The sequence below is a fragment of the Salmo salar genome, chromosome 10 (genome assembly GCF_965601325.2).
Source record: "Salmo salar chromosome 10, fSalSal1, whole genome shotgun sequence".
Lineage (NCBI taxonomy): Eukaryota > Metazoa > Chordata > Actinopteri > Salmoniformes > Salmonidae > Salmo > Salmo salar.
Window position 1 is genome coordinate 75,406,822 of NC_138300.1, and position 19,741 is coordinate 75,426,562.

A 19,741-nucleotide genomic window follows, 5' to 3' on the forward strand; every position below is an offset into this window, starting at 1 on the left:
GACTACCTTAATGAATCTGGTTGAGAGAATGCCAAGAGTGTGCAAAGCTGTCATCAAGGCAAAGGCTGGCTACTTTGAAGAATCTGAAATATAAAATATATTTTGATTTGTTTAAAAAATGTGGGTTCCTATATGATTCCATATGTGTTATTTCATAGTTTTGACGTCTTCATTATTATTCTACAATGTAGAAAATAGTAAAAATAAAGAAAAACCCTGGAATGAGTATGTGTGTCCAAACTTTTGACTGGTACTGTATATACATTTTCTTACATACAGTTGAAGTCGGAAGTATACATACATTTAAACTCAATTTTTCACAATTCCTGACATGTAATCCTAGTAACAATTCCCTGTCTTAGGTCAGTTAGGATCACCACTTTATTTTAAGAATGTGAAATGTCAGAATAATATTTGAGAGAATGATTTATTTCAGCTATTATTCCTTTCATCACATTCCTCAGTGGGTCAGAAGTTTACATACACTCAATTAGTATTTGGTAGCATGGCCTTTACATTGTTTAACTTGGGTCAAATGTTCTGAGAAGCCTTCCACAAGCTTCCCACAATAAGTTGGGTGAATGTTGGCCTATTCCTCCTGACAGAGCTGGGGTAACTGAGTCAGGTTTGTAGGCCTCCTTCCGCGCACATGCTTTTTCCATTCTGCCCACCAATTTTCTATAGGACTGAGGTCAGGGCTTTGTGACGCCATTCCAATACCTTGACTTTGTTGTCCTTAAGCCATTTTGCCACAACTTTGGAAGTATGCTTGGGGTCATTGTCCATTTGGAAGACCCATTTGCGACCAAGCTTTAACTTCCTGACTGATGTCTTGAGATGTTGCTTCAATATATCCGCATGATTTTCCTCCCTCATGATGCCATCTATTTTGTGAAGTGCACCAGACCCTCCTGCAGCAAAGCACCCCCACAACATGATGCTTCCACTCCCGTGCTTCACGGTTGGGATGGTGTTCATTGGCTTGCAAGCATCACGCTTTTTCCTCCAAACATAACGATGGTCATTATGGCCAAACAGTTCTATTTTTGTTTCATCAGACCAGAGGACATTTCTCCAAAAAGTACAATCTTTGTCCCCATGTAAAGTTGCAAACCGTAGTCTGGATTTTTTATGGAGGTTTTGGAGCAGTGGCTTCTTCCTTGCTGAGCGGCCTTTCAGGTTATGTCGATATAGGACTCGTTTTACTGTGGATATAGATACTTTTGTACCTGTTTCCTCCAGCGTCTTCACAAGGTCCTTTGCTGTTGTTCTGGGATTGATTTGCACTTTTCGCACCAAAGTACGTTCATCTCTAGGAGACAGAACGTGTCTCCTTCCTGATTGTTATGACGGCTGCGTGGTCCCATGGTGTTTATACTTGTGTACTATTGTTTTGTACAGGTGAACGTGGTACCTTCAGGCGTTTGGAAATTGCTCCCAAGGATGAACCAGACTTGTGGAGGTCTAAAAATAAATTCTGAGGTCTTGGCTGATTTCTTTTGATTTTCCCATGATGTCAAGCAAGGAGGCACTAAGTTTGAAGGTAGGCCTTGAAATACATCCACAGGTACACCTCCAATTGACTCAAATGTTGTCAAATAGCCTATCAGAAGCTTCTAACACCATTACATAATTTTCTGGAATTTTCCAAGCTGTTTAAAGGCACTGTCAATTGGTGTATGTAAACTTCTGACCCACTGGAATTGTGATACAGCGAATTATAAGTGAAATAATCTGTCTGTAAACAATTGTTGGAAAAATTACTTGTGTCATGCACAAAGTAGATGTCCTAACCGACTTGCCAAAACGATAGTTTGTTAACAAGAAAATTGTGGAGTGGTTGAAAAACGAGTTTTAATGACTCCGACCTAAGTGTATGTAAACTTCCGACTTCAACTGTATATATCTGGTCACGGACCCCCTGCAGTCTCTCGGACCCCACTTTGAGAACCCCCGTACTAGAGTATTCAGCAAGTAAACCTGTCTATCAAAGAGATCAAAAAGCCTATCAAGCTAGTCTTGCCAAATATTGTATCCATCAAGATCTTCTCTGATTCCGAATAAGGGTGCCATTCATATAAATCCACACCTTTATATAAACCAGTGGTACATCCCTTACCGTAGCTGTGAGCACAGACTCCCTTTTTACTATATTTTGACCCCCTCCGGGAATCGTAAAGTGAAAAAAGAAGCAAGTAATTATCTCTTAGGTCTCTAAAGTGAATACCTTCATTGCCGGCAGGCTGACCCAAACAAGCCTGCCCTGTGTGTGTGTGTATATGAGGGCAAGCATGCGTATGTGTTTGCATTCACGTGTGTGTGGGGAGGGGGAGGTCTGGGTGTGTGTTTGCCCTCCACCCGTGTTAAGGCAGCAGGTGTAAATAGGATGTGCCATTTTAGGAGGCCCCGGGAATCCTAAAATTACAGGGACCTCTGTTTGCTCCTCAAGAGAGGGAGGGAGTGTGCTGGTGTAGTACTACCTACTGCCTTTGACTCCCTCTCCAACTCTGGCCTCCTTCTTCTAAAGTGCTATGCCCAGACTGAGTGGCGCGTGCTGAGGAGGTTCTGTAGAGCGTGGAGTGCAAGTACACACACACATACAAGCACACGCATGCAAACACACACATACCCACACACTGTGCCCTGTTTGTATGGGTCAGTGTGGCCCCTTTTACATCTTTGCCCCATCAGGTTGTAGTACCCTACAGTGCGCCCAACAACGCACCTGTGACAGCAGCGCTCCCATGTGGTGATTTAATGAATTACACTGCAGGAGGATTTCTTTAGCAATCAGCAGGGTCATGTTCATTAGGCACAAAACGAAAGAAAACCAACTGAAACAGGGAAAGACCACCTTTGCCATTTCCATTGAACAAGACCCAGGCACCATTGGCAGGCACACATGATATAAATGCTATTATATTTTAATTCCTGTAGTCAAATTACCAAATCACCCTCTAGTGGCCTCATGGGTGAAATGTTATTAATATTTTTCAGAATTTCATAATTAATAAACTCTCACACACTGATCGGTTTCACCTCTCTTTGTGATTGTCTCCACCCCCCTCCAGGTGTCGCCCATCTTCCCCATTATCCCCAGGGTACTTATACCTGTGTTCTCTGTTTGCCTGTTGCCAGTTCGTCTTGCTTGCCAAGTCAACCAGCGTTTTTTTCTCAGCCCCTGCTTTTCCCAGTCGCTCTTTTTCTCGCCCTCCTGGTTTTGACCGTTGCATGTCCTGACTCTGAGGCCGCCTGCCGGACCACTCTGCCTGACCTTGAGCCTGCCTGCCGACCTGTATCTTTGCCCCACCTCTGGATTATTGACCTCTGCCTACCCTGACCCTGCCTGCCGTCCGGTACCGTTGCCCCACCTGTGGTTTACTGACCCCTGCCTGCCTTGACCTGTCTATTGCCTGCCCCTGTTGGATTATTAAACCATTGTTAATTCGACGTTGTCTGCATCTGGGTCGTACCTTCATACCCGATATAAGCATTATTTTTAAAAAACCTTGAAGAAAATCTGGTGTTTGTTATATTTCAGTCTTCTGTTATGTATATAAAGTGCAATATTGGGATGTAAACTCAAACATGATTTTATTCAATTTAATATATATGCCATTTAGTAGACGCTTTTATCTCAAGTGCCTTACAAAATGCGTGCATACATTTTGCTTATGGGTGGCCCCAGGTATTGAACCCACAATCCTGCCGACGCAAGTGATAACGTCAAGGAAGGGAGGATATAATGAATTTGTTAGAAAAGTTATTAATGTCATATAACTTGATTAAAGTAGCATAATATAGATGGAACACTTGAACACCATGCTCTCTACAAGGGGTGGTCATAAAATACTGTCAAAACACCTTCCATCACGACATAGTCTATATACCATCCCCCATCGTCATCAAATGCATCATTCCATTTCAATCCTTATACAAAACAAGACATGGAAAAACATTTTAACACGTCAGGATAATCCAGAAATCCAGAAATGGGCCTAAAACTATGAATTACATACATTGAACTGAAAGTGCTGCAGGAACAATGAGATAGTTACATACAGTTCAACAAAACACCAAGGGAAAGAGCTTGGTTGGACAACAAAATCACTGGCAAAGCATTATGAGGGCGGCGGGCCTTGCAGTGGTTGAACACCTTCCCTGAGTCTGAAATGTAACGACTCTTTACTGTGACACAAACCTGGCAATACAAGACTAAATAGTCAGTTTGTGTATCAGTTCTGGTTGGCGTCTCAGTGGGGAGTGGTGGTATGACTGATATTATGTCCAGTATGAGGAGATGTCGACAGTTCACTAGAACTATAAAGTGGACACTGTGATAGCAGAACTGGCTAATGCTAACTAGCATCCAGGCAAGGGTTGTGTAACAGTGCACCGTTTGTGATGAATGGAGAAGTTGTATGGGCTTTCTGTTGTACTGTAGTTGTGCTCTTTACTATTATTGTCCTCTGGTTTTTGTTGAGTGGAAGTTGAGGGGAGGTTTACCGATTGCAGTAGACACTGTATTTCTGATGCAGAGGGGGGAATCCCAAATTCCGCACCCCTGGTTCTGAAGGGCCGCAGTTAGGACGGGCCTTTGCAATGGGGTAACGGATGCTCCCATCAGCCAACCAACCTGCGTCGCAGCGGTCCAATCCCATGAACCGCCAGGCGGCATAGAGCTGGCCCACCTTTGCGATGAGACCGCCATCTGTGGTGCACGCCGCCACCGCTTCGGTGAAGTTGAGCTTATGGGGATCTTTCAGGAAGTAAACTGTTCCTATGACAGAAAAGAGAGACAGGAGATTCTAGTAAGTTCTGAGCATGTCTAAGGAGGGGACAGATTAAAACAAGTTTGACAATTCCAATCATTCACATTTCTCCTGTTACACTTATTTTAGCGGAAGTGTTTTGTATGTGTTTTGTTTCCAAGGCGAGATGTTTTTTGGAGAACAACACACACACACACACACACACACACACACACACACACACACACACACACACACACACACACACACACACACACACACACACACACACACACACACACACACACACACACACACACTGACCCTTGGGGGCGGCTGAGAAACAGAATGCGTCAAAGCGGTGGAGGTGGCGGTGGCGTTGTCCGTAACTACGGAGACCGGAGGCTAAGTCCACACCCCCACAGGCCTCCCGCGGCGTGGTGATTGGGTACTGAGCCGTCCCGTCAGCTAACCAGCCGGCGTTGCACCAGTCTAGCCCCTCCTCCCAGGCGGTGAAGAGCTGCTCAAAGGTGGCCAGACTTGAGTCCTGCTCCTCACACGCACGCTGGGCCCCCAGGAAGTTGAAATGGTAGCGTCCCATCTTGGAATGGTAAGGAAATACCACTCCTATAACAGGGATAAAGTGAGACATTTGCTGGAGGGGTTAAAGTGCTATAGGATCCAGCAACTGTCCTTGCAGTGAAAAATGCCAGTCATGACACTTGTAAGGACAATAGGTTGAAGGTCATTTAAAAATCAGACCATAGCTGGAACTAGGGATGTGAACGTTTAAACGTTTCAACGAAATTGGGATCGTTACCGTTTAGAGAAACTAAATAACCTTTTTTTTTTTTAAACACAGTGCAGTTATCACAAAACTACCAGTAAAATGTTCCGATCATCATCATAAAGGGAAACATTTCAATTCAACAAATACCTAATGCAACAACGCTGTAAGGTTAGTAAGAGACATGCATATTTCAAACGATTTGCCACAGATATAAAGCACTCCGCACTCCATCATTGTTAACAGTTGGAAAAATGGCAGAGAGTGTGACAGGGAAGCGACAGCAGCAAAGTCCTGTATGGCGATACTTTGAGAAGTTAAATGAGAAGGTGGTGAAATGCAAACTTTGTGAGGTGGAACTGAGCTATAGTGGCAGTACAGGTGCAATGCTTAACCATCTGAAAGGGAGGCACCGTGAGACCCAAATCATTGCTGGCAGCAGCGCAGGACCCCAACAACAGACATTACGAAAGAAGTGCAATAAAGGACGGAGTGAAAAAGTCACAGCGCTGATTACAGAAATTATTGCAGTTGATATGCAGCCATTTTCAATGGTAGAGGATGTCCACTTCAATGCCCTGATGGCATATATAGAACGACACAAGAAGATGCCATGTTGAAAAACATTGACGGCCCAGATGGAGAAATTGTACAATGATTGCTCTGCAAGTACAAAGCTCAAGCTCTCAATGTCAAACACCCTATTCATGGCATTAACAACAAATTGTTGGACGTCTTTGAACACCCTGTCATACATCACTGCAATGAGCGATCACATTGATAAGAAGTGGGATATGAAATCCCATGTACTGACTACTGATAACACAGCAGAGAGCCTAAAAATGTCATTAACTACCATCGTTGCTGAGTGGGTGAGGGACAGCAGTAAGTGCCATCTGGTATTGCCCCCTAGTGGTCATATGCAGGACCATTATCTGAATTGTGAATTCACATGTTTGAAAAAATATATACAGTACCAGTCAAAAGCTGACACACCTACTCATTCAAGGGTTTTTCTTTATTTTACAATTTTCTACATTGTAGAATAATAGTGAAGACATCAAACCTATGAAATAACACATATGGAATCATGTAGTAACCAAAAAAGTGTTAAACAAATAAAAATACATTTTATATTTCAGGTTCTTGTACTGTATATTATAATTTAAATGTTTAAACTGTAAAACAAAAAATGTCTGTTTAAATGTTAAGAACATTTTTACATTTGTCACATCCCTCGATTGAACGGAGTGACCCCTGTGTTCTGTTGTTAAGAGCTGAGGGAGCTGACAGACAGACAGAAACACATACCTCGCAGCTCCAGCTCTACCGTCACGCTCTCGTCTTCTAGCCCGTCGATGATCTCACAGCGGTAACGGCCCGTGTCGTTCTGGTGCAGCTCGTTGATCACCAAAGACATGTCCCCCGGTGCTGCCCGATGCAGGCGCACACGCCCCTGGAAGCTGCCGTAGCTACGGTGACGGTTGCCCATGGCGACCATCACGTCTGTTTCTCGGGCGGTCTTACCCGCGCCGTTGGCGGGTAGCCAGGACCATTTGACCCGGGTCCGGCGGGGGCCGTTGATCTCAGGCTCGTATCGGTAGTGACAGGGCAGGGTGATGTTACCGCCCCGGGCTGCCGACACCGAGGGCTGGGGGGACTCCACGTGGAGACGCACCCTGTTAATGTAGACTGGAGAAGACACAGACAAGGACAGGACACAGGATAGATAAGAGTTATGCGGTACAGTAGATACTGGATAGGAGCCAGGAATTTTTCCTGACCATGTGAACAGACCAGAGCCCCTGTAGTAAGTAAGAACTTGGCTCTGCCTTCAGTGTACAGTGCCTTGTAAAAGTATTCACCCCCTGGCATTTTTCCTATTTTGTTGCATTACAACCTGTAATTTAAATTGATTTTATTTTTATTTCATGTAATGGACATACTCAAAATAGTTCAAATTGGTGAAGTGAAAGAAAAAAAAACTTGCTTAAAAAAATGTAAAACTGAAAAGTGGTGCGCACGTATGTATTCATCCCCTTTGCTATGAAGCCCCTAAATAATATCTGGTGCAACCTATTGCCTTCAGAAGGCACATAATTAGTTAAATAAAGTCCACCTGTGTGCAATCTAACTGTCACATGATCTGTCACATGATCTCAGTAGATATACACCTGTTCTGAAAGGCCCCAGAGTCTGCAACACCCCTAAGCAAGGGGAACCACCAAGCAAGCGGCACCATGAAGACCAAGGAGCTCTACAAACAGGTCAGGGACAAAGTTGTGGAGAAGTACAGATCGAGGTTGGGTTATAAAAAAAACATCAGAAACTTTGAACATCTCACTGAGCACCATTAAATCCATTATTAAAAAATGGAAAGACTATGGCACCACAACAAACCGGCCAAGAGAGGGCCACCCACCAAAGATAACCCTGAAGGAGCTGGAAAGCTCCACCGCGGAGATTGGAGTATCGTCCATAGGACCACTTTAAGCTGTACACTCCACAGAGTTGGGCTTTACTGAAGTGTGGCCAGAAAAAAAGCCATTGCTTAAGAAAAAAAAAGCAAACACGTTGGTGTTCGACAAAAGGCATGTGGGTGACTCCCCAAACATATGGAAGAAGGTACTCTGGATAGATGAGACTAAAATGTAGCTTTTTGGTCATCAATGAAAACGCTATGTCTGGTGCAAACCCAACACCTCTCATCACCCAGAGGACACCATCCCATCCGTTTTTCATCAGCAGGGACTGGGAAACTGGTCAGAATTGAAGGAATGATGGATGGCACTAAATACAGGGAAATTCTTGAGGGAAACCTGTTTCAGTCTTCAAGAGATTTGAGACTGGGACGGAGGTTCACTTTCCAGCAGGACAATGACCCTAAGCATACTGCTAAAGCAACACTCAAGTGGTTTAAGGGGAAACATTTAAATGTCTTGGAATGGCCTAGTGAAAGCCCAGACCTCAATCCAATTGAGAATCTGTGGTATGACTTGAAGATTGCTGTAGAGCAGCAGAACCCATCCAACCTGAAGGAGCTGAAGCAGTTTTGCCTTGAAGAATGGGCAAAAATCCCTGTGGCTCGATGTGCCAAGCTTATAAAGACATACCCCAAGAGACGTACAGCTGTAATTGCTGCAAAAGGTGGCTCTACAAAGTACTGACTTTGGGGGGGTGAATAGTTATGCAGGCTGAAGTTTTCAGTTTTTTGTCTTATTTCTTGTTTGTTTCACCCCCCAATTTTTTTTTTGCATCTTCAAAGTGGTAGACATGTTGCGTAAATCAAATGATACAACCCCCCCAAAAAAATCTAATCAGGTTGTAAAGCAATAAAATATGAAAAATGCCAAGCGGTGTGAATACCTTCGCAAGCCACTGTATTTGGGTCTTCCCAGGTAATCAGACCCTTTTTGGAACTCTTGGGAATGGTGCGTCTATAATATCTAACCTGCTCTCGGTTTTGCATGTGAACTGACAAAACATACTGTGTAGCACATACTGTATAAATGAACAACACTCTAGATGGTGTGTTGTCTGCTACACCTTAGGCATGGTCAGGCTTGTCACACTCAATGGAATGGTCTTTGATCTTATATATGAATAGGCTCCACTTAAGATCATTATACCCTTTTAACATTATCGTGCCGATCCAAACCAAACTGTGCTAAAACTAGTATTTTCTTTTCACATTCTCTTTTCCAGCAGTTTCAGAAAACGTTGGTGGATGCCTCGTCAGGTCAGCCCAGTACAGCTTGGCTCGGATTAGTGTGAACAGGTTATCTGTGTATTTATGAAAATACTGTATTACATACTCTCTCCGTTGCCATCGCCGTTCATGACGTCATGGTAGAAGAAGCCGTTGTTGTATACGGGGAAGGCATGGTTGGAGACCAGGAGGTACATCCAGACGACCAATAGAGGGTGTAGTGGGCTCAACATCCTCACAGTGGAGCACTAGATCTGACTTCCTCTGCAAGGGATTCATGTCAGTACATGTTTTAATGGTGAAATGACTCAACTCGGACTAGATGGTCCAACATGGTTCATTCCACTCAATTGTTCCGTATCTTATCAAATCCATAGCCGTGGGAAATAGTTTGGGGGGGGGGGGGAGCTGTGTTTTTAGGGTATGGCAAAGTGGGGTGTGTAGAAGTACACCCACCAGTTGAAGCTCATTTACTGTACTTCTACACCATTTTTAAAATGTTCAAATGCTATTTGGAGAACAGCAAAAACAAACATGTCCCCCAGACTTTATCATCTCAATATTAGGTTATTAGGTTTAAAGGTTTGTGGAATGGTGTGTGTATAATGTACTACTCAACCTCATCAGACATAGGTTACATTGACTAATTTCGCCTATTTGTGGAACAGTGCAACATGAAATAGGCGCATAATACACACTATCAAGGCCGACTCCAAACACCGACATCAATGTGAAATACCAACATCAATGTGAACGTAACCAGATCATAAAACAGCTGACTGTGAATGCAAACTATGTCAGATACATCCTACACATGCAATGAAATAAAAGGCATACACCAAAGGAATTATTTAAGCCTACAGTCGACGCAATCAATTAGCCAGCTAAAATTTGTCTATTCTGTTATGGGGCAATTAGACATTTTCTGGGCACAGTTGAGAAACGTTAGCCTGCAATGTTTATATGAAAATCATAACTGGCACGCAGATCTTTAGAAATTGTTGGATCAACTGTAAATTGTCATTTATATGAAAAAGGTTGCAGACCCCCTGCTATAGGCTATATGAAGTCATCCTTTTGGAACGGCGCATACAGTGGAGTATTACAGTGTCGTTGTCTCGTGCGCTTCCCACCAAAATTGTTGCTCTACATACGGAGGTGTTCCTTGTAAGGTGTACACCCAGCAAATTGTTGTATTTGCCTATCTGCATTATTCGCCGGGGAAGGGAAACATCCTGCGAATATTGAAACATTGCATCAATAAGGTGTTTCTGAGAATACATTGTATCAAGGAACAAGGCGGCTAGGAGAATATTGAAACATTTTGTATCAACAAGACTGCTCCGAGAATATTCATATTGCAACATAGTAGCCAACCCCTAGACGGCCTGTAAAAACAATTCTCCGGGCCAACTTGTGTCTGTCTGATATTATTGTGTTGCCTATGCAGCATCTAGGTGCTCATTATATGCAACAACAAAAAACAGCCCTACATCCACACTATAGCTAAATAACTTAACAATATTTTATGATGTTTTGCAAGCAAGATTGATCTGTTAGAATATCTAAAAACATGCAGGGCTTGACATTAACCTGTTCATCTCAAAATACAACACTGCCCCTTTAAGACAAAAAAAAAGCTCTGTATATGTTATGTCCTCTTGAAGCAATCACTTCTATTGCTGACTACAAATGATCTATAACTGGGCTATTAACTCACCAACTAGCAAAGGATATGAACAAAATGTGCACATGTGGCTACATGCAGCTCTCGCTTTGTTCTCAAAACAAGCGCATCTACTCACGACTGCTCGTGCTGTAAACATGACCAACCGGTTGGTAACCACTGCGCTGTAGAAAGTTGAGTGAAGTTCAATCTTGTGTTTCTCTCTGGGGGCTGATATTTCTGCGCGGCAGTCCAGGGGGAGCTGCGCGGCAGTCTCGGGCTACTGTGGCGCAGCTTAGAGGGAACATTGCCCACAACCCACTTATTATTATTTCTGGCGGCAAGTGGAAAGGCCCCCAACCAAAACCCAAAGGCTAGAGCCGGCCCTGCTCAGATAGAACGTGGCATAAGCCATGGCAAAATGTGTAGAATAGCAGAACACTTGCTTAAAAAATTACTTTATTACATTTCAGGTTTTCTTTTGCACAGTTGTACCAAGGACAAATAAAGTGCAATGAATAAAAATAATAAAAATAAAACAAAATACAGGCTATAATTGTTCAGTCAGTGTATAGTCCAGCAACTAATGCTGTGTTCACGTGCTATCAGAGTTATCGGTCAGTTCCTAGTTCGGACCGGGAAGTTTCACTTGAATGACTCTCCAAATCGGGATTACAAGGGGGCACTGAGAAAATGATGTTGCCCGAGTTGCCGAGTTTCACCACTGACCTTTAACCATTTCAACCAAAAGATGACAACAAGTCGGTTTTTGACAAATACAATATGGGTAATGTAGCTAGTTTTACCATATTGTCAATGTTAAGCAAGCTAGCTAACTTTATTATAAACAACGATAGTTAGCTTATCAAGCTAGTTAAAATCTTATTGGTTGAATATTGTTCCGACCAAAAAGCACATGAATGAAACAAAGTTGTATTTCCAACATCCCAACTAAGAAGTAGGAAGCTCCGACAAGCACGTGAAGGCAGCGTGTCAAATTTGTGGACTTTGTGAGGCACCAAATTTTACGCACAGCTAGAACAAGTCCTTGGAAGTGTTTTTCGCTACAATGCCATTTTTTAAGCACATGCAGTCTTTTTATTTTTAAATTATCCCTGTACGTCTAATCAATCATTGTGTGTGTTTATTTATTGAATATAACTCCAAAATATATTTGTAATCATTGATATCCCTGAGCCTCCTTGCTCAGTCCAACAGTGTGGGCTTGGGGATACAAATTTGATTGTATATTTATATATACAGCACTGATTGGCTGATTGAAGTCTAAAACCCACCCCCTTACCCCTGTAGGAAAAAAACAGAGTCACATGGTTTTCAACCTGTCAGTTGGAGCTGAACCCTGAAAGCGAACTTTTGTAATCAAAATACATCATGCATCCTAATTTGCTATATTATTGTTTTACTGTTTTCAATAGGTCACCAGAAGATGCAGACAGGTCCCAGAACAGCCTGTTTGCAGGGTGGACCATTCTGGCCTATACCCTGTCTACCTGTCTATTCATTGCAGTAAACCATGATTATCTACAGGGCAGACTATAGGCCTCTGCAATTTTAGCTAGTTAACATTAGCATTGCTAGCTATTTTGACGAACTTGGCTAGCTAATAGCAACATAGTCATCTTTCTAAAGTCAATTTGACAACATCATAATGATGGCATAGTTGTTTTCTTAAGTGATAATGCCCTCGAAGCCAATATATCCTCCAAACACCGGCTTCGAGGGCATTATCTATTTTATACAACAGGTTACCAACATATTCAAATAATGATTGACAATTTTATTAAAGACTATATTTTGATGAATTTATTCATACTATTTCATCCTTCCATGAGATACAGTCCAGACACAAATCTAGGGTTGCTACCCAAGGTGGCTGGTCGTTCATTCTGTAGGTTAGGTTGCCAGAGACGCGACCCAGTTGTGAAGTCTTTTTCTTCTAAATATATGGACACAACCCAGTCGTTCGTTCTAAATATTCCGTTGCCATGATGGCTGGCAAAGTTCTTATCCATAGCTTGCTAGCTAGCCAACTTTGGCTAACACAGTCACATCAAACACTGCAGCCAGAATAACAGCAAAGTAGCTGCATTTGCGTTTGTTTAAGCTGTTTTCTATTGACATTTTATTTTTGATATACATAAGAATCAGCTAAAGATGCGAGATTTCACCTGGCTTGTTTCCAAGCCACAGTTTTGACTAAACCTTCCTCAGTGCCAATCGAAAATGCATTGAGTAGAACTTTTAATCGGGCATCAGTCTTCAAAATAACATTCAAAATGAAACGTGCAACACATGAATAGCATGTTATTTACTTTTAATAATATATAGATGAACAACTATTTCTAGACCAGGGTTTCCCAAACTCGGCCCTCAGAACCCAAAAGGGGGCCCGTTTTGGTTTTTGCCCTAGCATTAGACAGCTGATTCAAGTAATCAACTAATCATCAAGCTTTGATCATTTGAATGAGCTGTGTAGTGTTAGGGCAAAAACCAAAATGTGCAACATTTGGGGCCCCTAGGGTCGAGTTTGAGAAACTCTGCTCTAGACACTTGAATGGTTACTGCCACTGCCGGATGAAAGATGGGTGGATGGAGGCTCAAGCTGCTGGTAAATCCACATGTGTATCTATACATAGCCTGATTTGCAATGCAGTCCAATGCGAAGTGTGTTCATATGCCCATGGATTGAATTTCTCTGACCAAATCAGACAACGTGATTGTTTGGATGGAAGACAGTGTAAATAAACATTTGCTGCCTTGCAGCCAGCTACTGCACAATTGATCTTGCTTTTTCTCATTGCTATAAAATGAGAAATGTTTGGTCTTTGGTAGCTTAACTCTGCACGCTGCAAACAATGAGGGGCCAGCAGCAGTGTAAGAGGATATTTAAGCAATAAGGCCCGAGGAGGTATGGTATATGGCCAATATACCACGGCTAAGGGCTGTTCTTATGCATTACGCAACGCAGAGTGCCTGGACACAGCCCTTAGCCGTGCTATATTGGCCATATATCACAAACCCCCGAGGTGCCTTATTTCTATTATAAACTGGTTACTAACATAAATAGACATAAATAAATAAAAATCATCATACCCAATATATACGGTCTGATATACCATGGCTTCCAGCCAATCAGCATTCATGGCTTGGCCAACCCGGTTTATAAATGCAAATAACAGATCTATTGTCATTCAAGGAATTTCTTTCAAACAGCTCTTATATAAAAAGGGTATTATCATCATTCTCATCATTTCAGTGTTATTTTAACCTTATAGTGTGGAAATCTCATCAAAATATAAATCACGTTTTAACTGCACTGCCCCTCTGATTGTCGGTTAAGGACTTGCAAGTAAGTATTTCACGTTGTATTCAGCGCATGTGACAAATAAAATGTGATTTGATTTGAATATTACCCCAAACTGGTTGCCAACCATCTCCATGGGGCAATAATGGCTTAAAGGGTTAGAGAACACAAAAAATGGCATTCCAGGTGACTACCTCATGAAACTGGTTGAGAGAATGCCAAGAGTGTGCAAATATGTCATCAAGGCAAAGGGTGGCTACTTTGAAGAATCTAAAATATATTTTGATTTGTTTAACAGTTTTTGGTTACTACAAGATTCCATATGTGTCATTTCATAGTTCTGATGTCTTCACTATTATTCTACAATGTGTAAAATAGTAAAAATAAAGAAAAACCCTTGAATGAGTAGGTGTGTCCAAACGTTTGACTGGTACTGTATATTTCCCACAATTGTTTTGCCTGTTTTGCATGTTATTTTGGCATTAAGTCCTTTTTGTGTTATTGACTGTATGTTTGTTTAAAATAATTAAATAAAAAATGTCAGTTAAAAACAATGTAAAACATTTAATTCATTGAGTTAATAAAGCCGCATACAAACATGGTCTCTTTTTTGCTTTTTTGAATAAGGCATCTCCAAAATGCAGGTGTTTCAGCCTAGCTCAGTGCTTTCTGTGGTGGTGGGGCAGCTAGTGGAAAATACGGAGCATAGGGGTTGGTAATGTTCTCTAGTCGCGCTGTGAGTGGCTCAGTGTTCTGTCACTCATGGGGACACTACGCCACTGCAAAATCGACATGTTGAGATTGATAAACTCAAGCCCCTAGGGTGCTGCCATAGAGTTACATTAGAAGTGCCCATCCAAGAAGGCTCAAGGTCATTGGCCACAGATAAAATTATGGCAAATCAGGTTATATCTACCGTAGCTTTGATTGGACTGATCATGTCAACATCATCATTTCAAAATCTTAGCTAGCAAGCCAGCAGTCATCATCTTGAATCAAGTCGACAACCTACTGGCAAATCCTTTTCAATCCTTGTTATATGAAGGGAAATTATAGATAAAACGTATCAGTGCTCATCGGCCTTTGGACATAAACATTACACAACAAGTTGGAAATCGCAAATTCAACAATGAGTGGTTTGAAATGAATCAGTGGCTAACTGCAAGCATTGCACAGCAATCACTAGCTTGCTATTCAGTGGAGTGGGTGTGTGGTCCAAGTCTGGGTTTAAGGGTCTCTTTTCCCAGCTTAAAAGGATAAACATTCAACACCATGGACCATAAAAGGTTGAATACATTGGCCATGCTGTCAATCCAGCATGACTTCTGCCACATTCACAACAACTGGAAACTCGGAACTGGGAAATCTCAGACTTCAGTGAGTTCAAGACAACTGGGAACTCGGAATAAACCGAGCTCTGACTGGGAAAATATGTTTTGAACGGTCATCCAACTCGGAATAACAAGTCGGGAACTTAGGCCTCTTTCTAGAGCTCTGACCTGAAGATCACTGACATCATGATTCAACCTTGTTTTTTTTCCGAGGTCCCAGTTGTCTTGAAAGCACCATAAATCCGGAGACTGCCAGACTTTGATGACAAAGTTTGATGACAAAATTTTCCCATGAAGGACCGCCGCCCCACCTTCCTGTCCAAGTGAGTTTAGCACAACAATGTGAGTCCAAAAATGTATTGTATGCTGCTGCATAGATGATGTAAGGGAGATATGTATACTGTAGATAAGAAAGTAATAATAAGTATTATTGTGTATGTTGTGTAGTAAGCTGATAGTAGGCAATGTGCTTCACCCTAATAATTTGGTCCCTTTCCCCCTCATAATTTAGCCTACTGTTCTGACTTGGTGGTTTACATGTAGCCTATAGCCTGTTTTAGATAAATGTAATCATCAAATATTGTAAGACCTTTCATTGTCTGCGTATAAGCCCCCTTTATTTATCCTACGGTTCTGACTTGGTGTACAGGGGAAATGCTGTAAGAACGGCCCATGTTCTGAATTCTGCGCTGTACATTTCAAAAGTGCGGAACAAATAGTTATATTGACTACGTCCGTCATCGCTCGCTCATTAATGTCTTATTCGAAATTACAGATTGCCTCTTATCCACTTGTCGTCCCCTTATGCCATAGTTTGTACATCTTAATTGTCAGTAGAAACCACATTTGTTTAAGCAAGTCAGCCATATCAGCTATGTTTTTTTAAGCGCAGTAAATGCGGCTGAATGAATTGTTTCGCTGCCAGACAAGGCTCTGCTAATAGCCAGGTGTAGCAGTGGTAAATATTCACTCCATGGTTCTGAAAAGAAAGCACTGTTTGTCACCATTATAGTGCAATCTGTGTATTGTTTAGTGTTGTGTAGTGGCTTTGCTGGCACGCATTTTTAAAAGTTTGGCCCACCAAGATTTACATGCTAAAATCGCCACTGGCTATGTGAGAGGTTATAGACTTACAGTCAGTGTTCAGATTTCAGGCTACTATTCAATTTAACCCATCTGAACAATAGCCTTGGCTTGCCATTTTTAAGTCAGTATTGTAACTGTAGAATCTGTATAACATCTCACAATCATCACACATAACATAGCCAGCACTGCTATTATCCTCTTTTACCTCCCAAGCATTAGGCTACTGTTCTGGCCCTCCTATTTATTTTCAACTTCCCATTTCACATCTTTTCTCTTATTGAATGAAACTCTGACATTGCCGTTTTTGCCTCAGTGGATCGATGTTAACTTTTTCTGCCCAAGTTCCAGGGCCTAGCGTGACATTCCGGGGGTTTCTATTTTTGTAAAGACATGTAAAGACATCATTTTGCATGAACATAACCAATCATGATGTTTTCATCTTATTCTTGTCAAACAAATCACTTCCTGTGCATGTTCATCCACTCCAAAATAATTCCAGCATCCAAAAGTGCACTGTGCACTCACACCATTTGATGAATGGAAAGAGACACCAAAAAAGTGTAATGAAATGTGGCTTATAGCCTGAATTAATTGATTTTGTCTTGCTGACAAAAGGACATTTTTTTGTAGAAAGAAAAGTTGGGACACCTGAAAGGGGGCTGAGCTACATACAGGACTGTCCAGGGCTGACATGTGAAGCCACATGGGACATATATATTTTTAACCATGACACAGAGGTGTGGGTGTTCATTTAATATGGAATAAGCTTCTTTTTGCATTTCTGCATTGACTCATGTCTCATTCAGGGGTTCTGAGACTCCCCCGGGGCCCCATAATTCGCACTCTGATCCACACAATATTTCATGACCCTAAACCAGCCCTCCCTTCAGACTCTTGCATCACACAAATGTGCCCAAAAATCGAACCAAATTACTGATTCTTGAATATATTTTCATCCTTATTTTCAGTATTTTACATTTAAACACAAAGTCTTCTGATTGCAACCCAGCTAGCACATAACGTTCTGAGAACCATATGTTTTTTAGAGCTTGGTGAGAGCATGGTTTTCCTATTGTTATTTTGCAAAGAACCTTCCCACAACTTTGTGGGAATGGTGCAGGATAGTTGCTTGGCTTTAGAACGTTCTCAGAACATTTTAAGGAACATGTTAAAAAAAGTTTTATTTCCTTGGTATTTCATTATAAAACGTTTGCTAAAAGTGTTGGTAATGGTCTAGGAACATTCTCCAACTGGTTTTATATTGGGAATGTTCTCAAATAGTACAGAGAACATTAAGAAACAACATTCCTCTATGGGAATTTCAGTACTTCAGCATAACGTTTTCTGCAGGTTTCCTCATGGTTCTATTTAAAGTCATGTTCTCAGAACATTAAGAAACCTTTCCATAAAACCACAAGAAAAGAGTAATGTTTAAAACATCTACATTCCATTCTCAGTGTCAACCAAGCTCTCTCTATCCTCTATCTTGGTAAGTGTGTTCAGGTGTGTTGGCCGTGCCCAATTATTGGCCACACCTAATCTTAATGAATGCTTGTTTCCTTTGAAATGGGGTCTGTTTGAATAGACTAAAATGAACCGCTTTGTATGAGTAAAAAACACGTGGCATGCTAGCTCCATCCTGGTGGCGCAGTGGAATAGCTCAATAGACAACAGACGATCATGGGTTTGAATCTCATTGACACCTTGCCACAATAATAAATAAAAAAAATGATTGCGTTATTAAAGCCGAAGAAAATATATTTCCGGTTTCCATGTGTCCTATCTGTGCTTGGAGTTCAAAATATGTAATAAGCTAGTAGTGTTATTAAAAGTATAATTGAAACATTCTGCGAAAGTTTTAAGAAAGTAATTAAAACATCTCCAAATAAACTTTACATTTCGTTCAAAACATGAACAACATTTAGAGAATGTTCTCAGAACGTCAATAAAATCCTCCCAGGAAAACCTTCAAGGAACCTTTCTCAGAACCCTGCAACCCCCCAAAAAATGTATGTTCCCAGAACAGACGATATTTTCCCTTCTGTTACTTAAAAAAAAGCAGTTTTACCAGTCAGAAAGCGTATGGTTTCTTTCCCAGAACCAATGGGAAATCAAAAACTTACTTTCCCGTAGCTTAGTTGTCTTTTCTCTCTAAAAAGTATTTATTATCTAATTGTCCATCTAATTTTATTGTTTATCACTTTCAAGTTGTGGTGGCAATGTAGGCACATTTAAAGCTATACATTATTCAAGTATCTATTTGGCATCACTCAAAAGATTTTAGTTTAACTCGAATTAAGGTCGTAAAAATAAGACTACTTACAGATTTACGTTGTTCTCCGGGCAGAAAATGGACAACGTCGTGTCAATTAATGTTCCCCTGATGTTACTTTGTGAGATAGTTACGCTGTCTGTCGGGGCAATTCATCCCATTGCCATTTTCAGGGAGAACACGAGTTGCGACTCATTGAGAGGAAAGTGACCTCATCGTTCGCAAAAACAACAACAAAAACGGGCATAAGAGCATAAAAGCTGCAATACGTTTACTATTGCATTACATAGGGATATATCACAACAATTAATGTACTTATTGATATTTTCAATATTCCCTACCATAATTTACAGGTGCATTTAATGCCATTTTTAATCCAATAATTAATAAATCAATCAAATGTATTTTACAAAGCCTTTTTACATCAGCAGTTGTCAAAGTGTTTTACAGATATCCAGCCTAAAACCCCAAAGAGCAGACACGCATCCAATGTCCCGTGTGGCTCAGTTGGTAGACCATGTTGTTTGCAACGCCAGGGTTGTGGGTTCGATTCCCACGGGGACCAGTACGGAGAAAGAGCGTCTGCTAAATGACTAAAACGTAAATGTAAACATTAAGGTATGTGGCTCAGTCATGAGAAACATAGCCTCATTGAGTTTGCCCAGATGTTTAAAAAGAATATGGGAAAATTATTACACTTATCCAGAGCGATTTACAGTAGTGAATGCATACATTTCATACATTTTTTTATTTTTTATTTATTTTTCCCATACTGGTCCCCCGTGGGAATCGAACCCACAACCCTGGTGTTGCA

General features: G+C 41.4%; 1 protein-coding gene across 3 annotated transcripts; it reads right to left on the bottom strand.

Annotated features, from left to right (window-relative positions):
• Positions 1-3,577: 3,577 nt before the first annotated feature.
• Positions 3,578-19,139, bottom strand: LOC106561100 (hyaluronan and proteoglycan link protein 3). Of its 3 annotated transcripts, none has more exons than XM_014124727.3 (5): positions 18,979-19,139; positions 9,354-9,511; positions 6,850-7,230; positions 5,076-5,378; positions 3,578-4,780 (listed from the first exon to the last, which is right to left on the bottom strand). In XM_014124727.3, the coding sequence occupies exons 2-5, from the start codon at positions 9,478-9,480 to the stop codon at positions 4,503-4,505; spliced, it is 1,089 nt and encodes a 362-aa protein (XP_013980202.1). In that variant the 5' UTR covers positions 9,481-9,511; positions 18,979-19,139; the 3' UTR covers positions 3,578-4,502. The 3 variants fall into 3 exon arrangements, with proteins under 3 accessions (XP_013980202.1, XP_013980203.1, XP_013980201.1); XM_014124728.3 differs by lacking the exon at positions 18,979-19,139 and adding an exon at positions 11,053-11,154; XM_014124726.3 differs by lacking the exon at positions 18,979-19,139 and adding an exon at positions 10,968-11,137.
• Between the last annotated feature and the right edge of the window lie 602 nt (positions 19,140-19,741).

Bases quoted from the DNA above. Each gene is read 5' to 3' on its own strand.
- LOC106561100 (XM_014124727.3), bottom strand. From the start codon at position 9,480: ATGTTGAGCCCACTACACCCTCTATTGGTCGTCTGGATGTACCTCCTG. The intron at 7,231-9,353 runs GTATGTAATACA...TGTCTTCTCCAG, and splicing joins CGGCGATGGCAACGGAGAGA to TCTACATTAACAGGGTGCGT. The intron at 4,781-5,075 runs GTCAGTGTGTGT...TTTCTGTCATAG, and splicing joins TTTCTCAGCCGCCCCCAAGG to GAACAGTTTACTTCCTGAAA.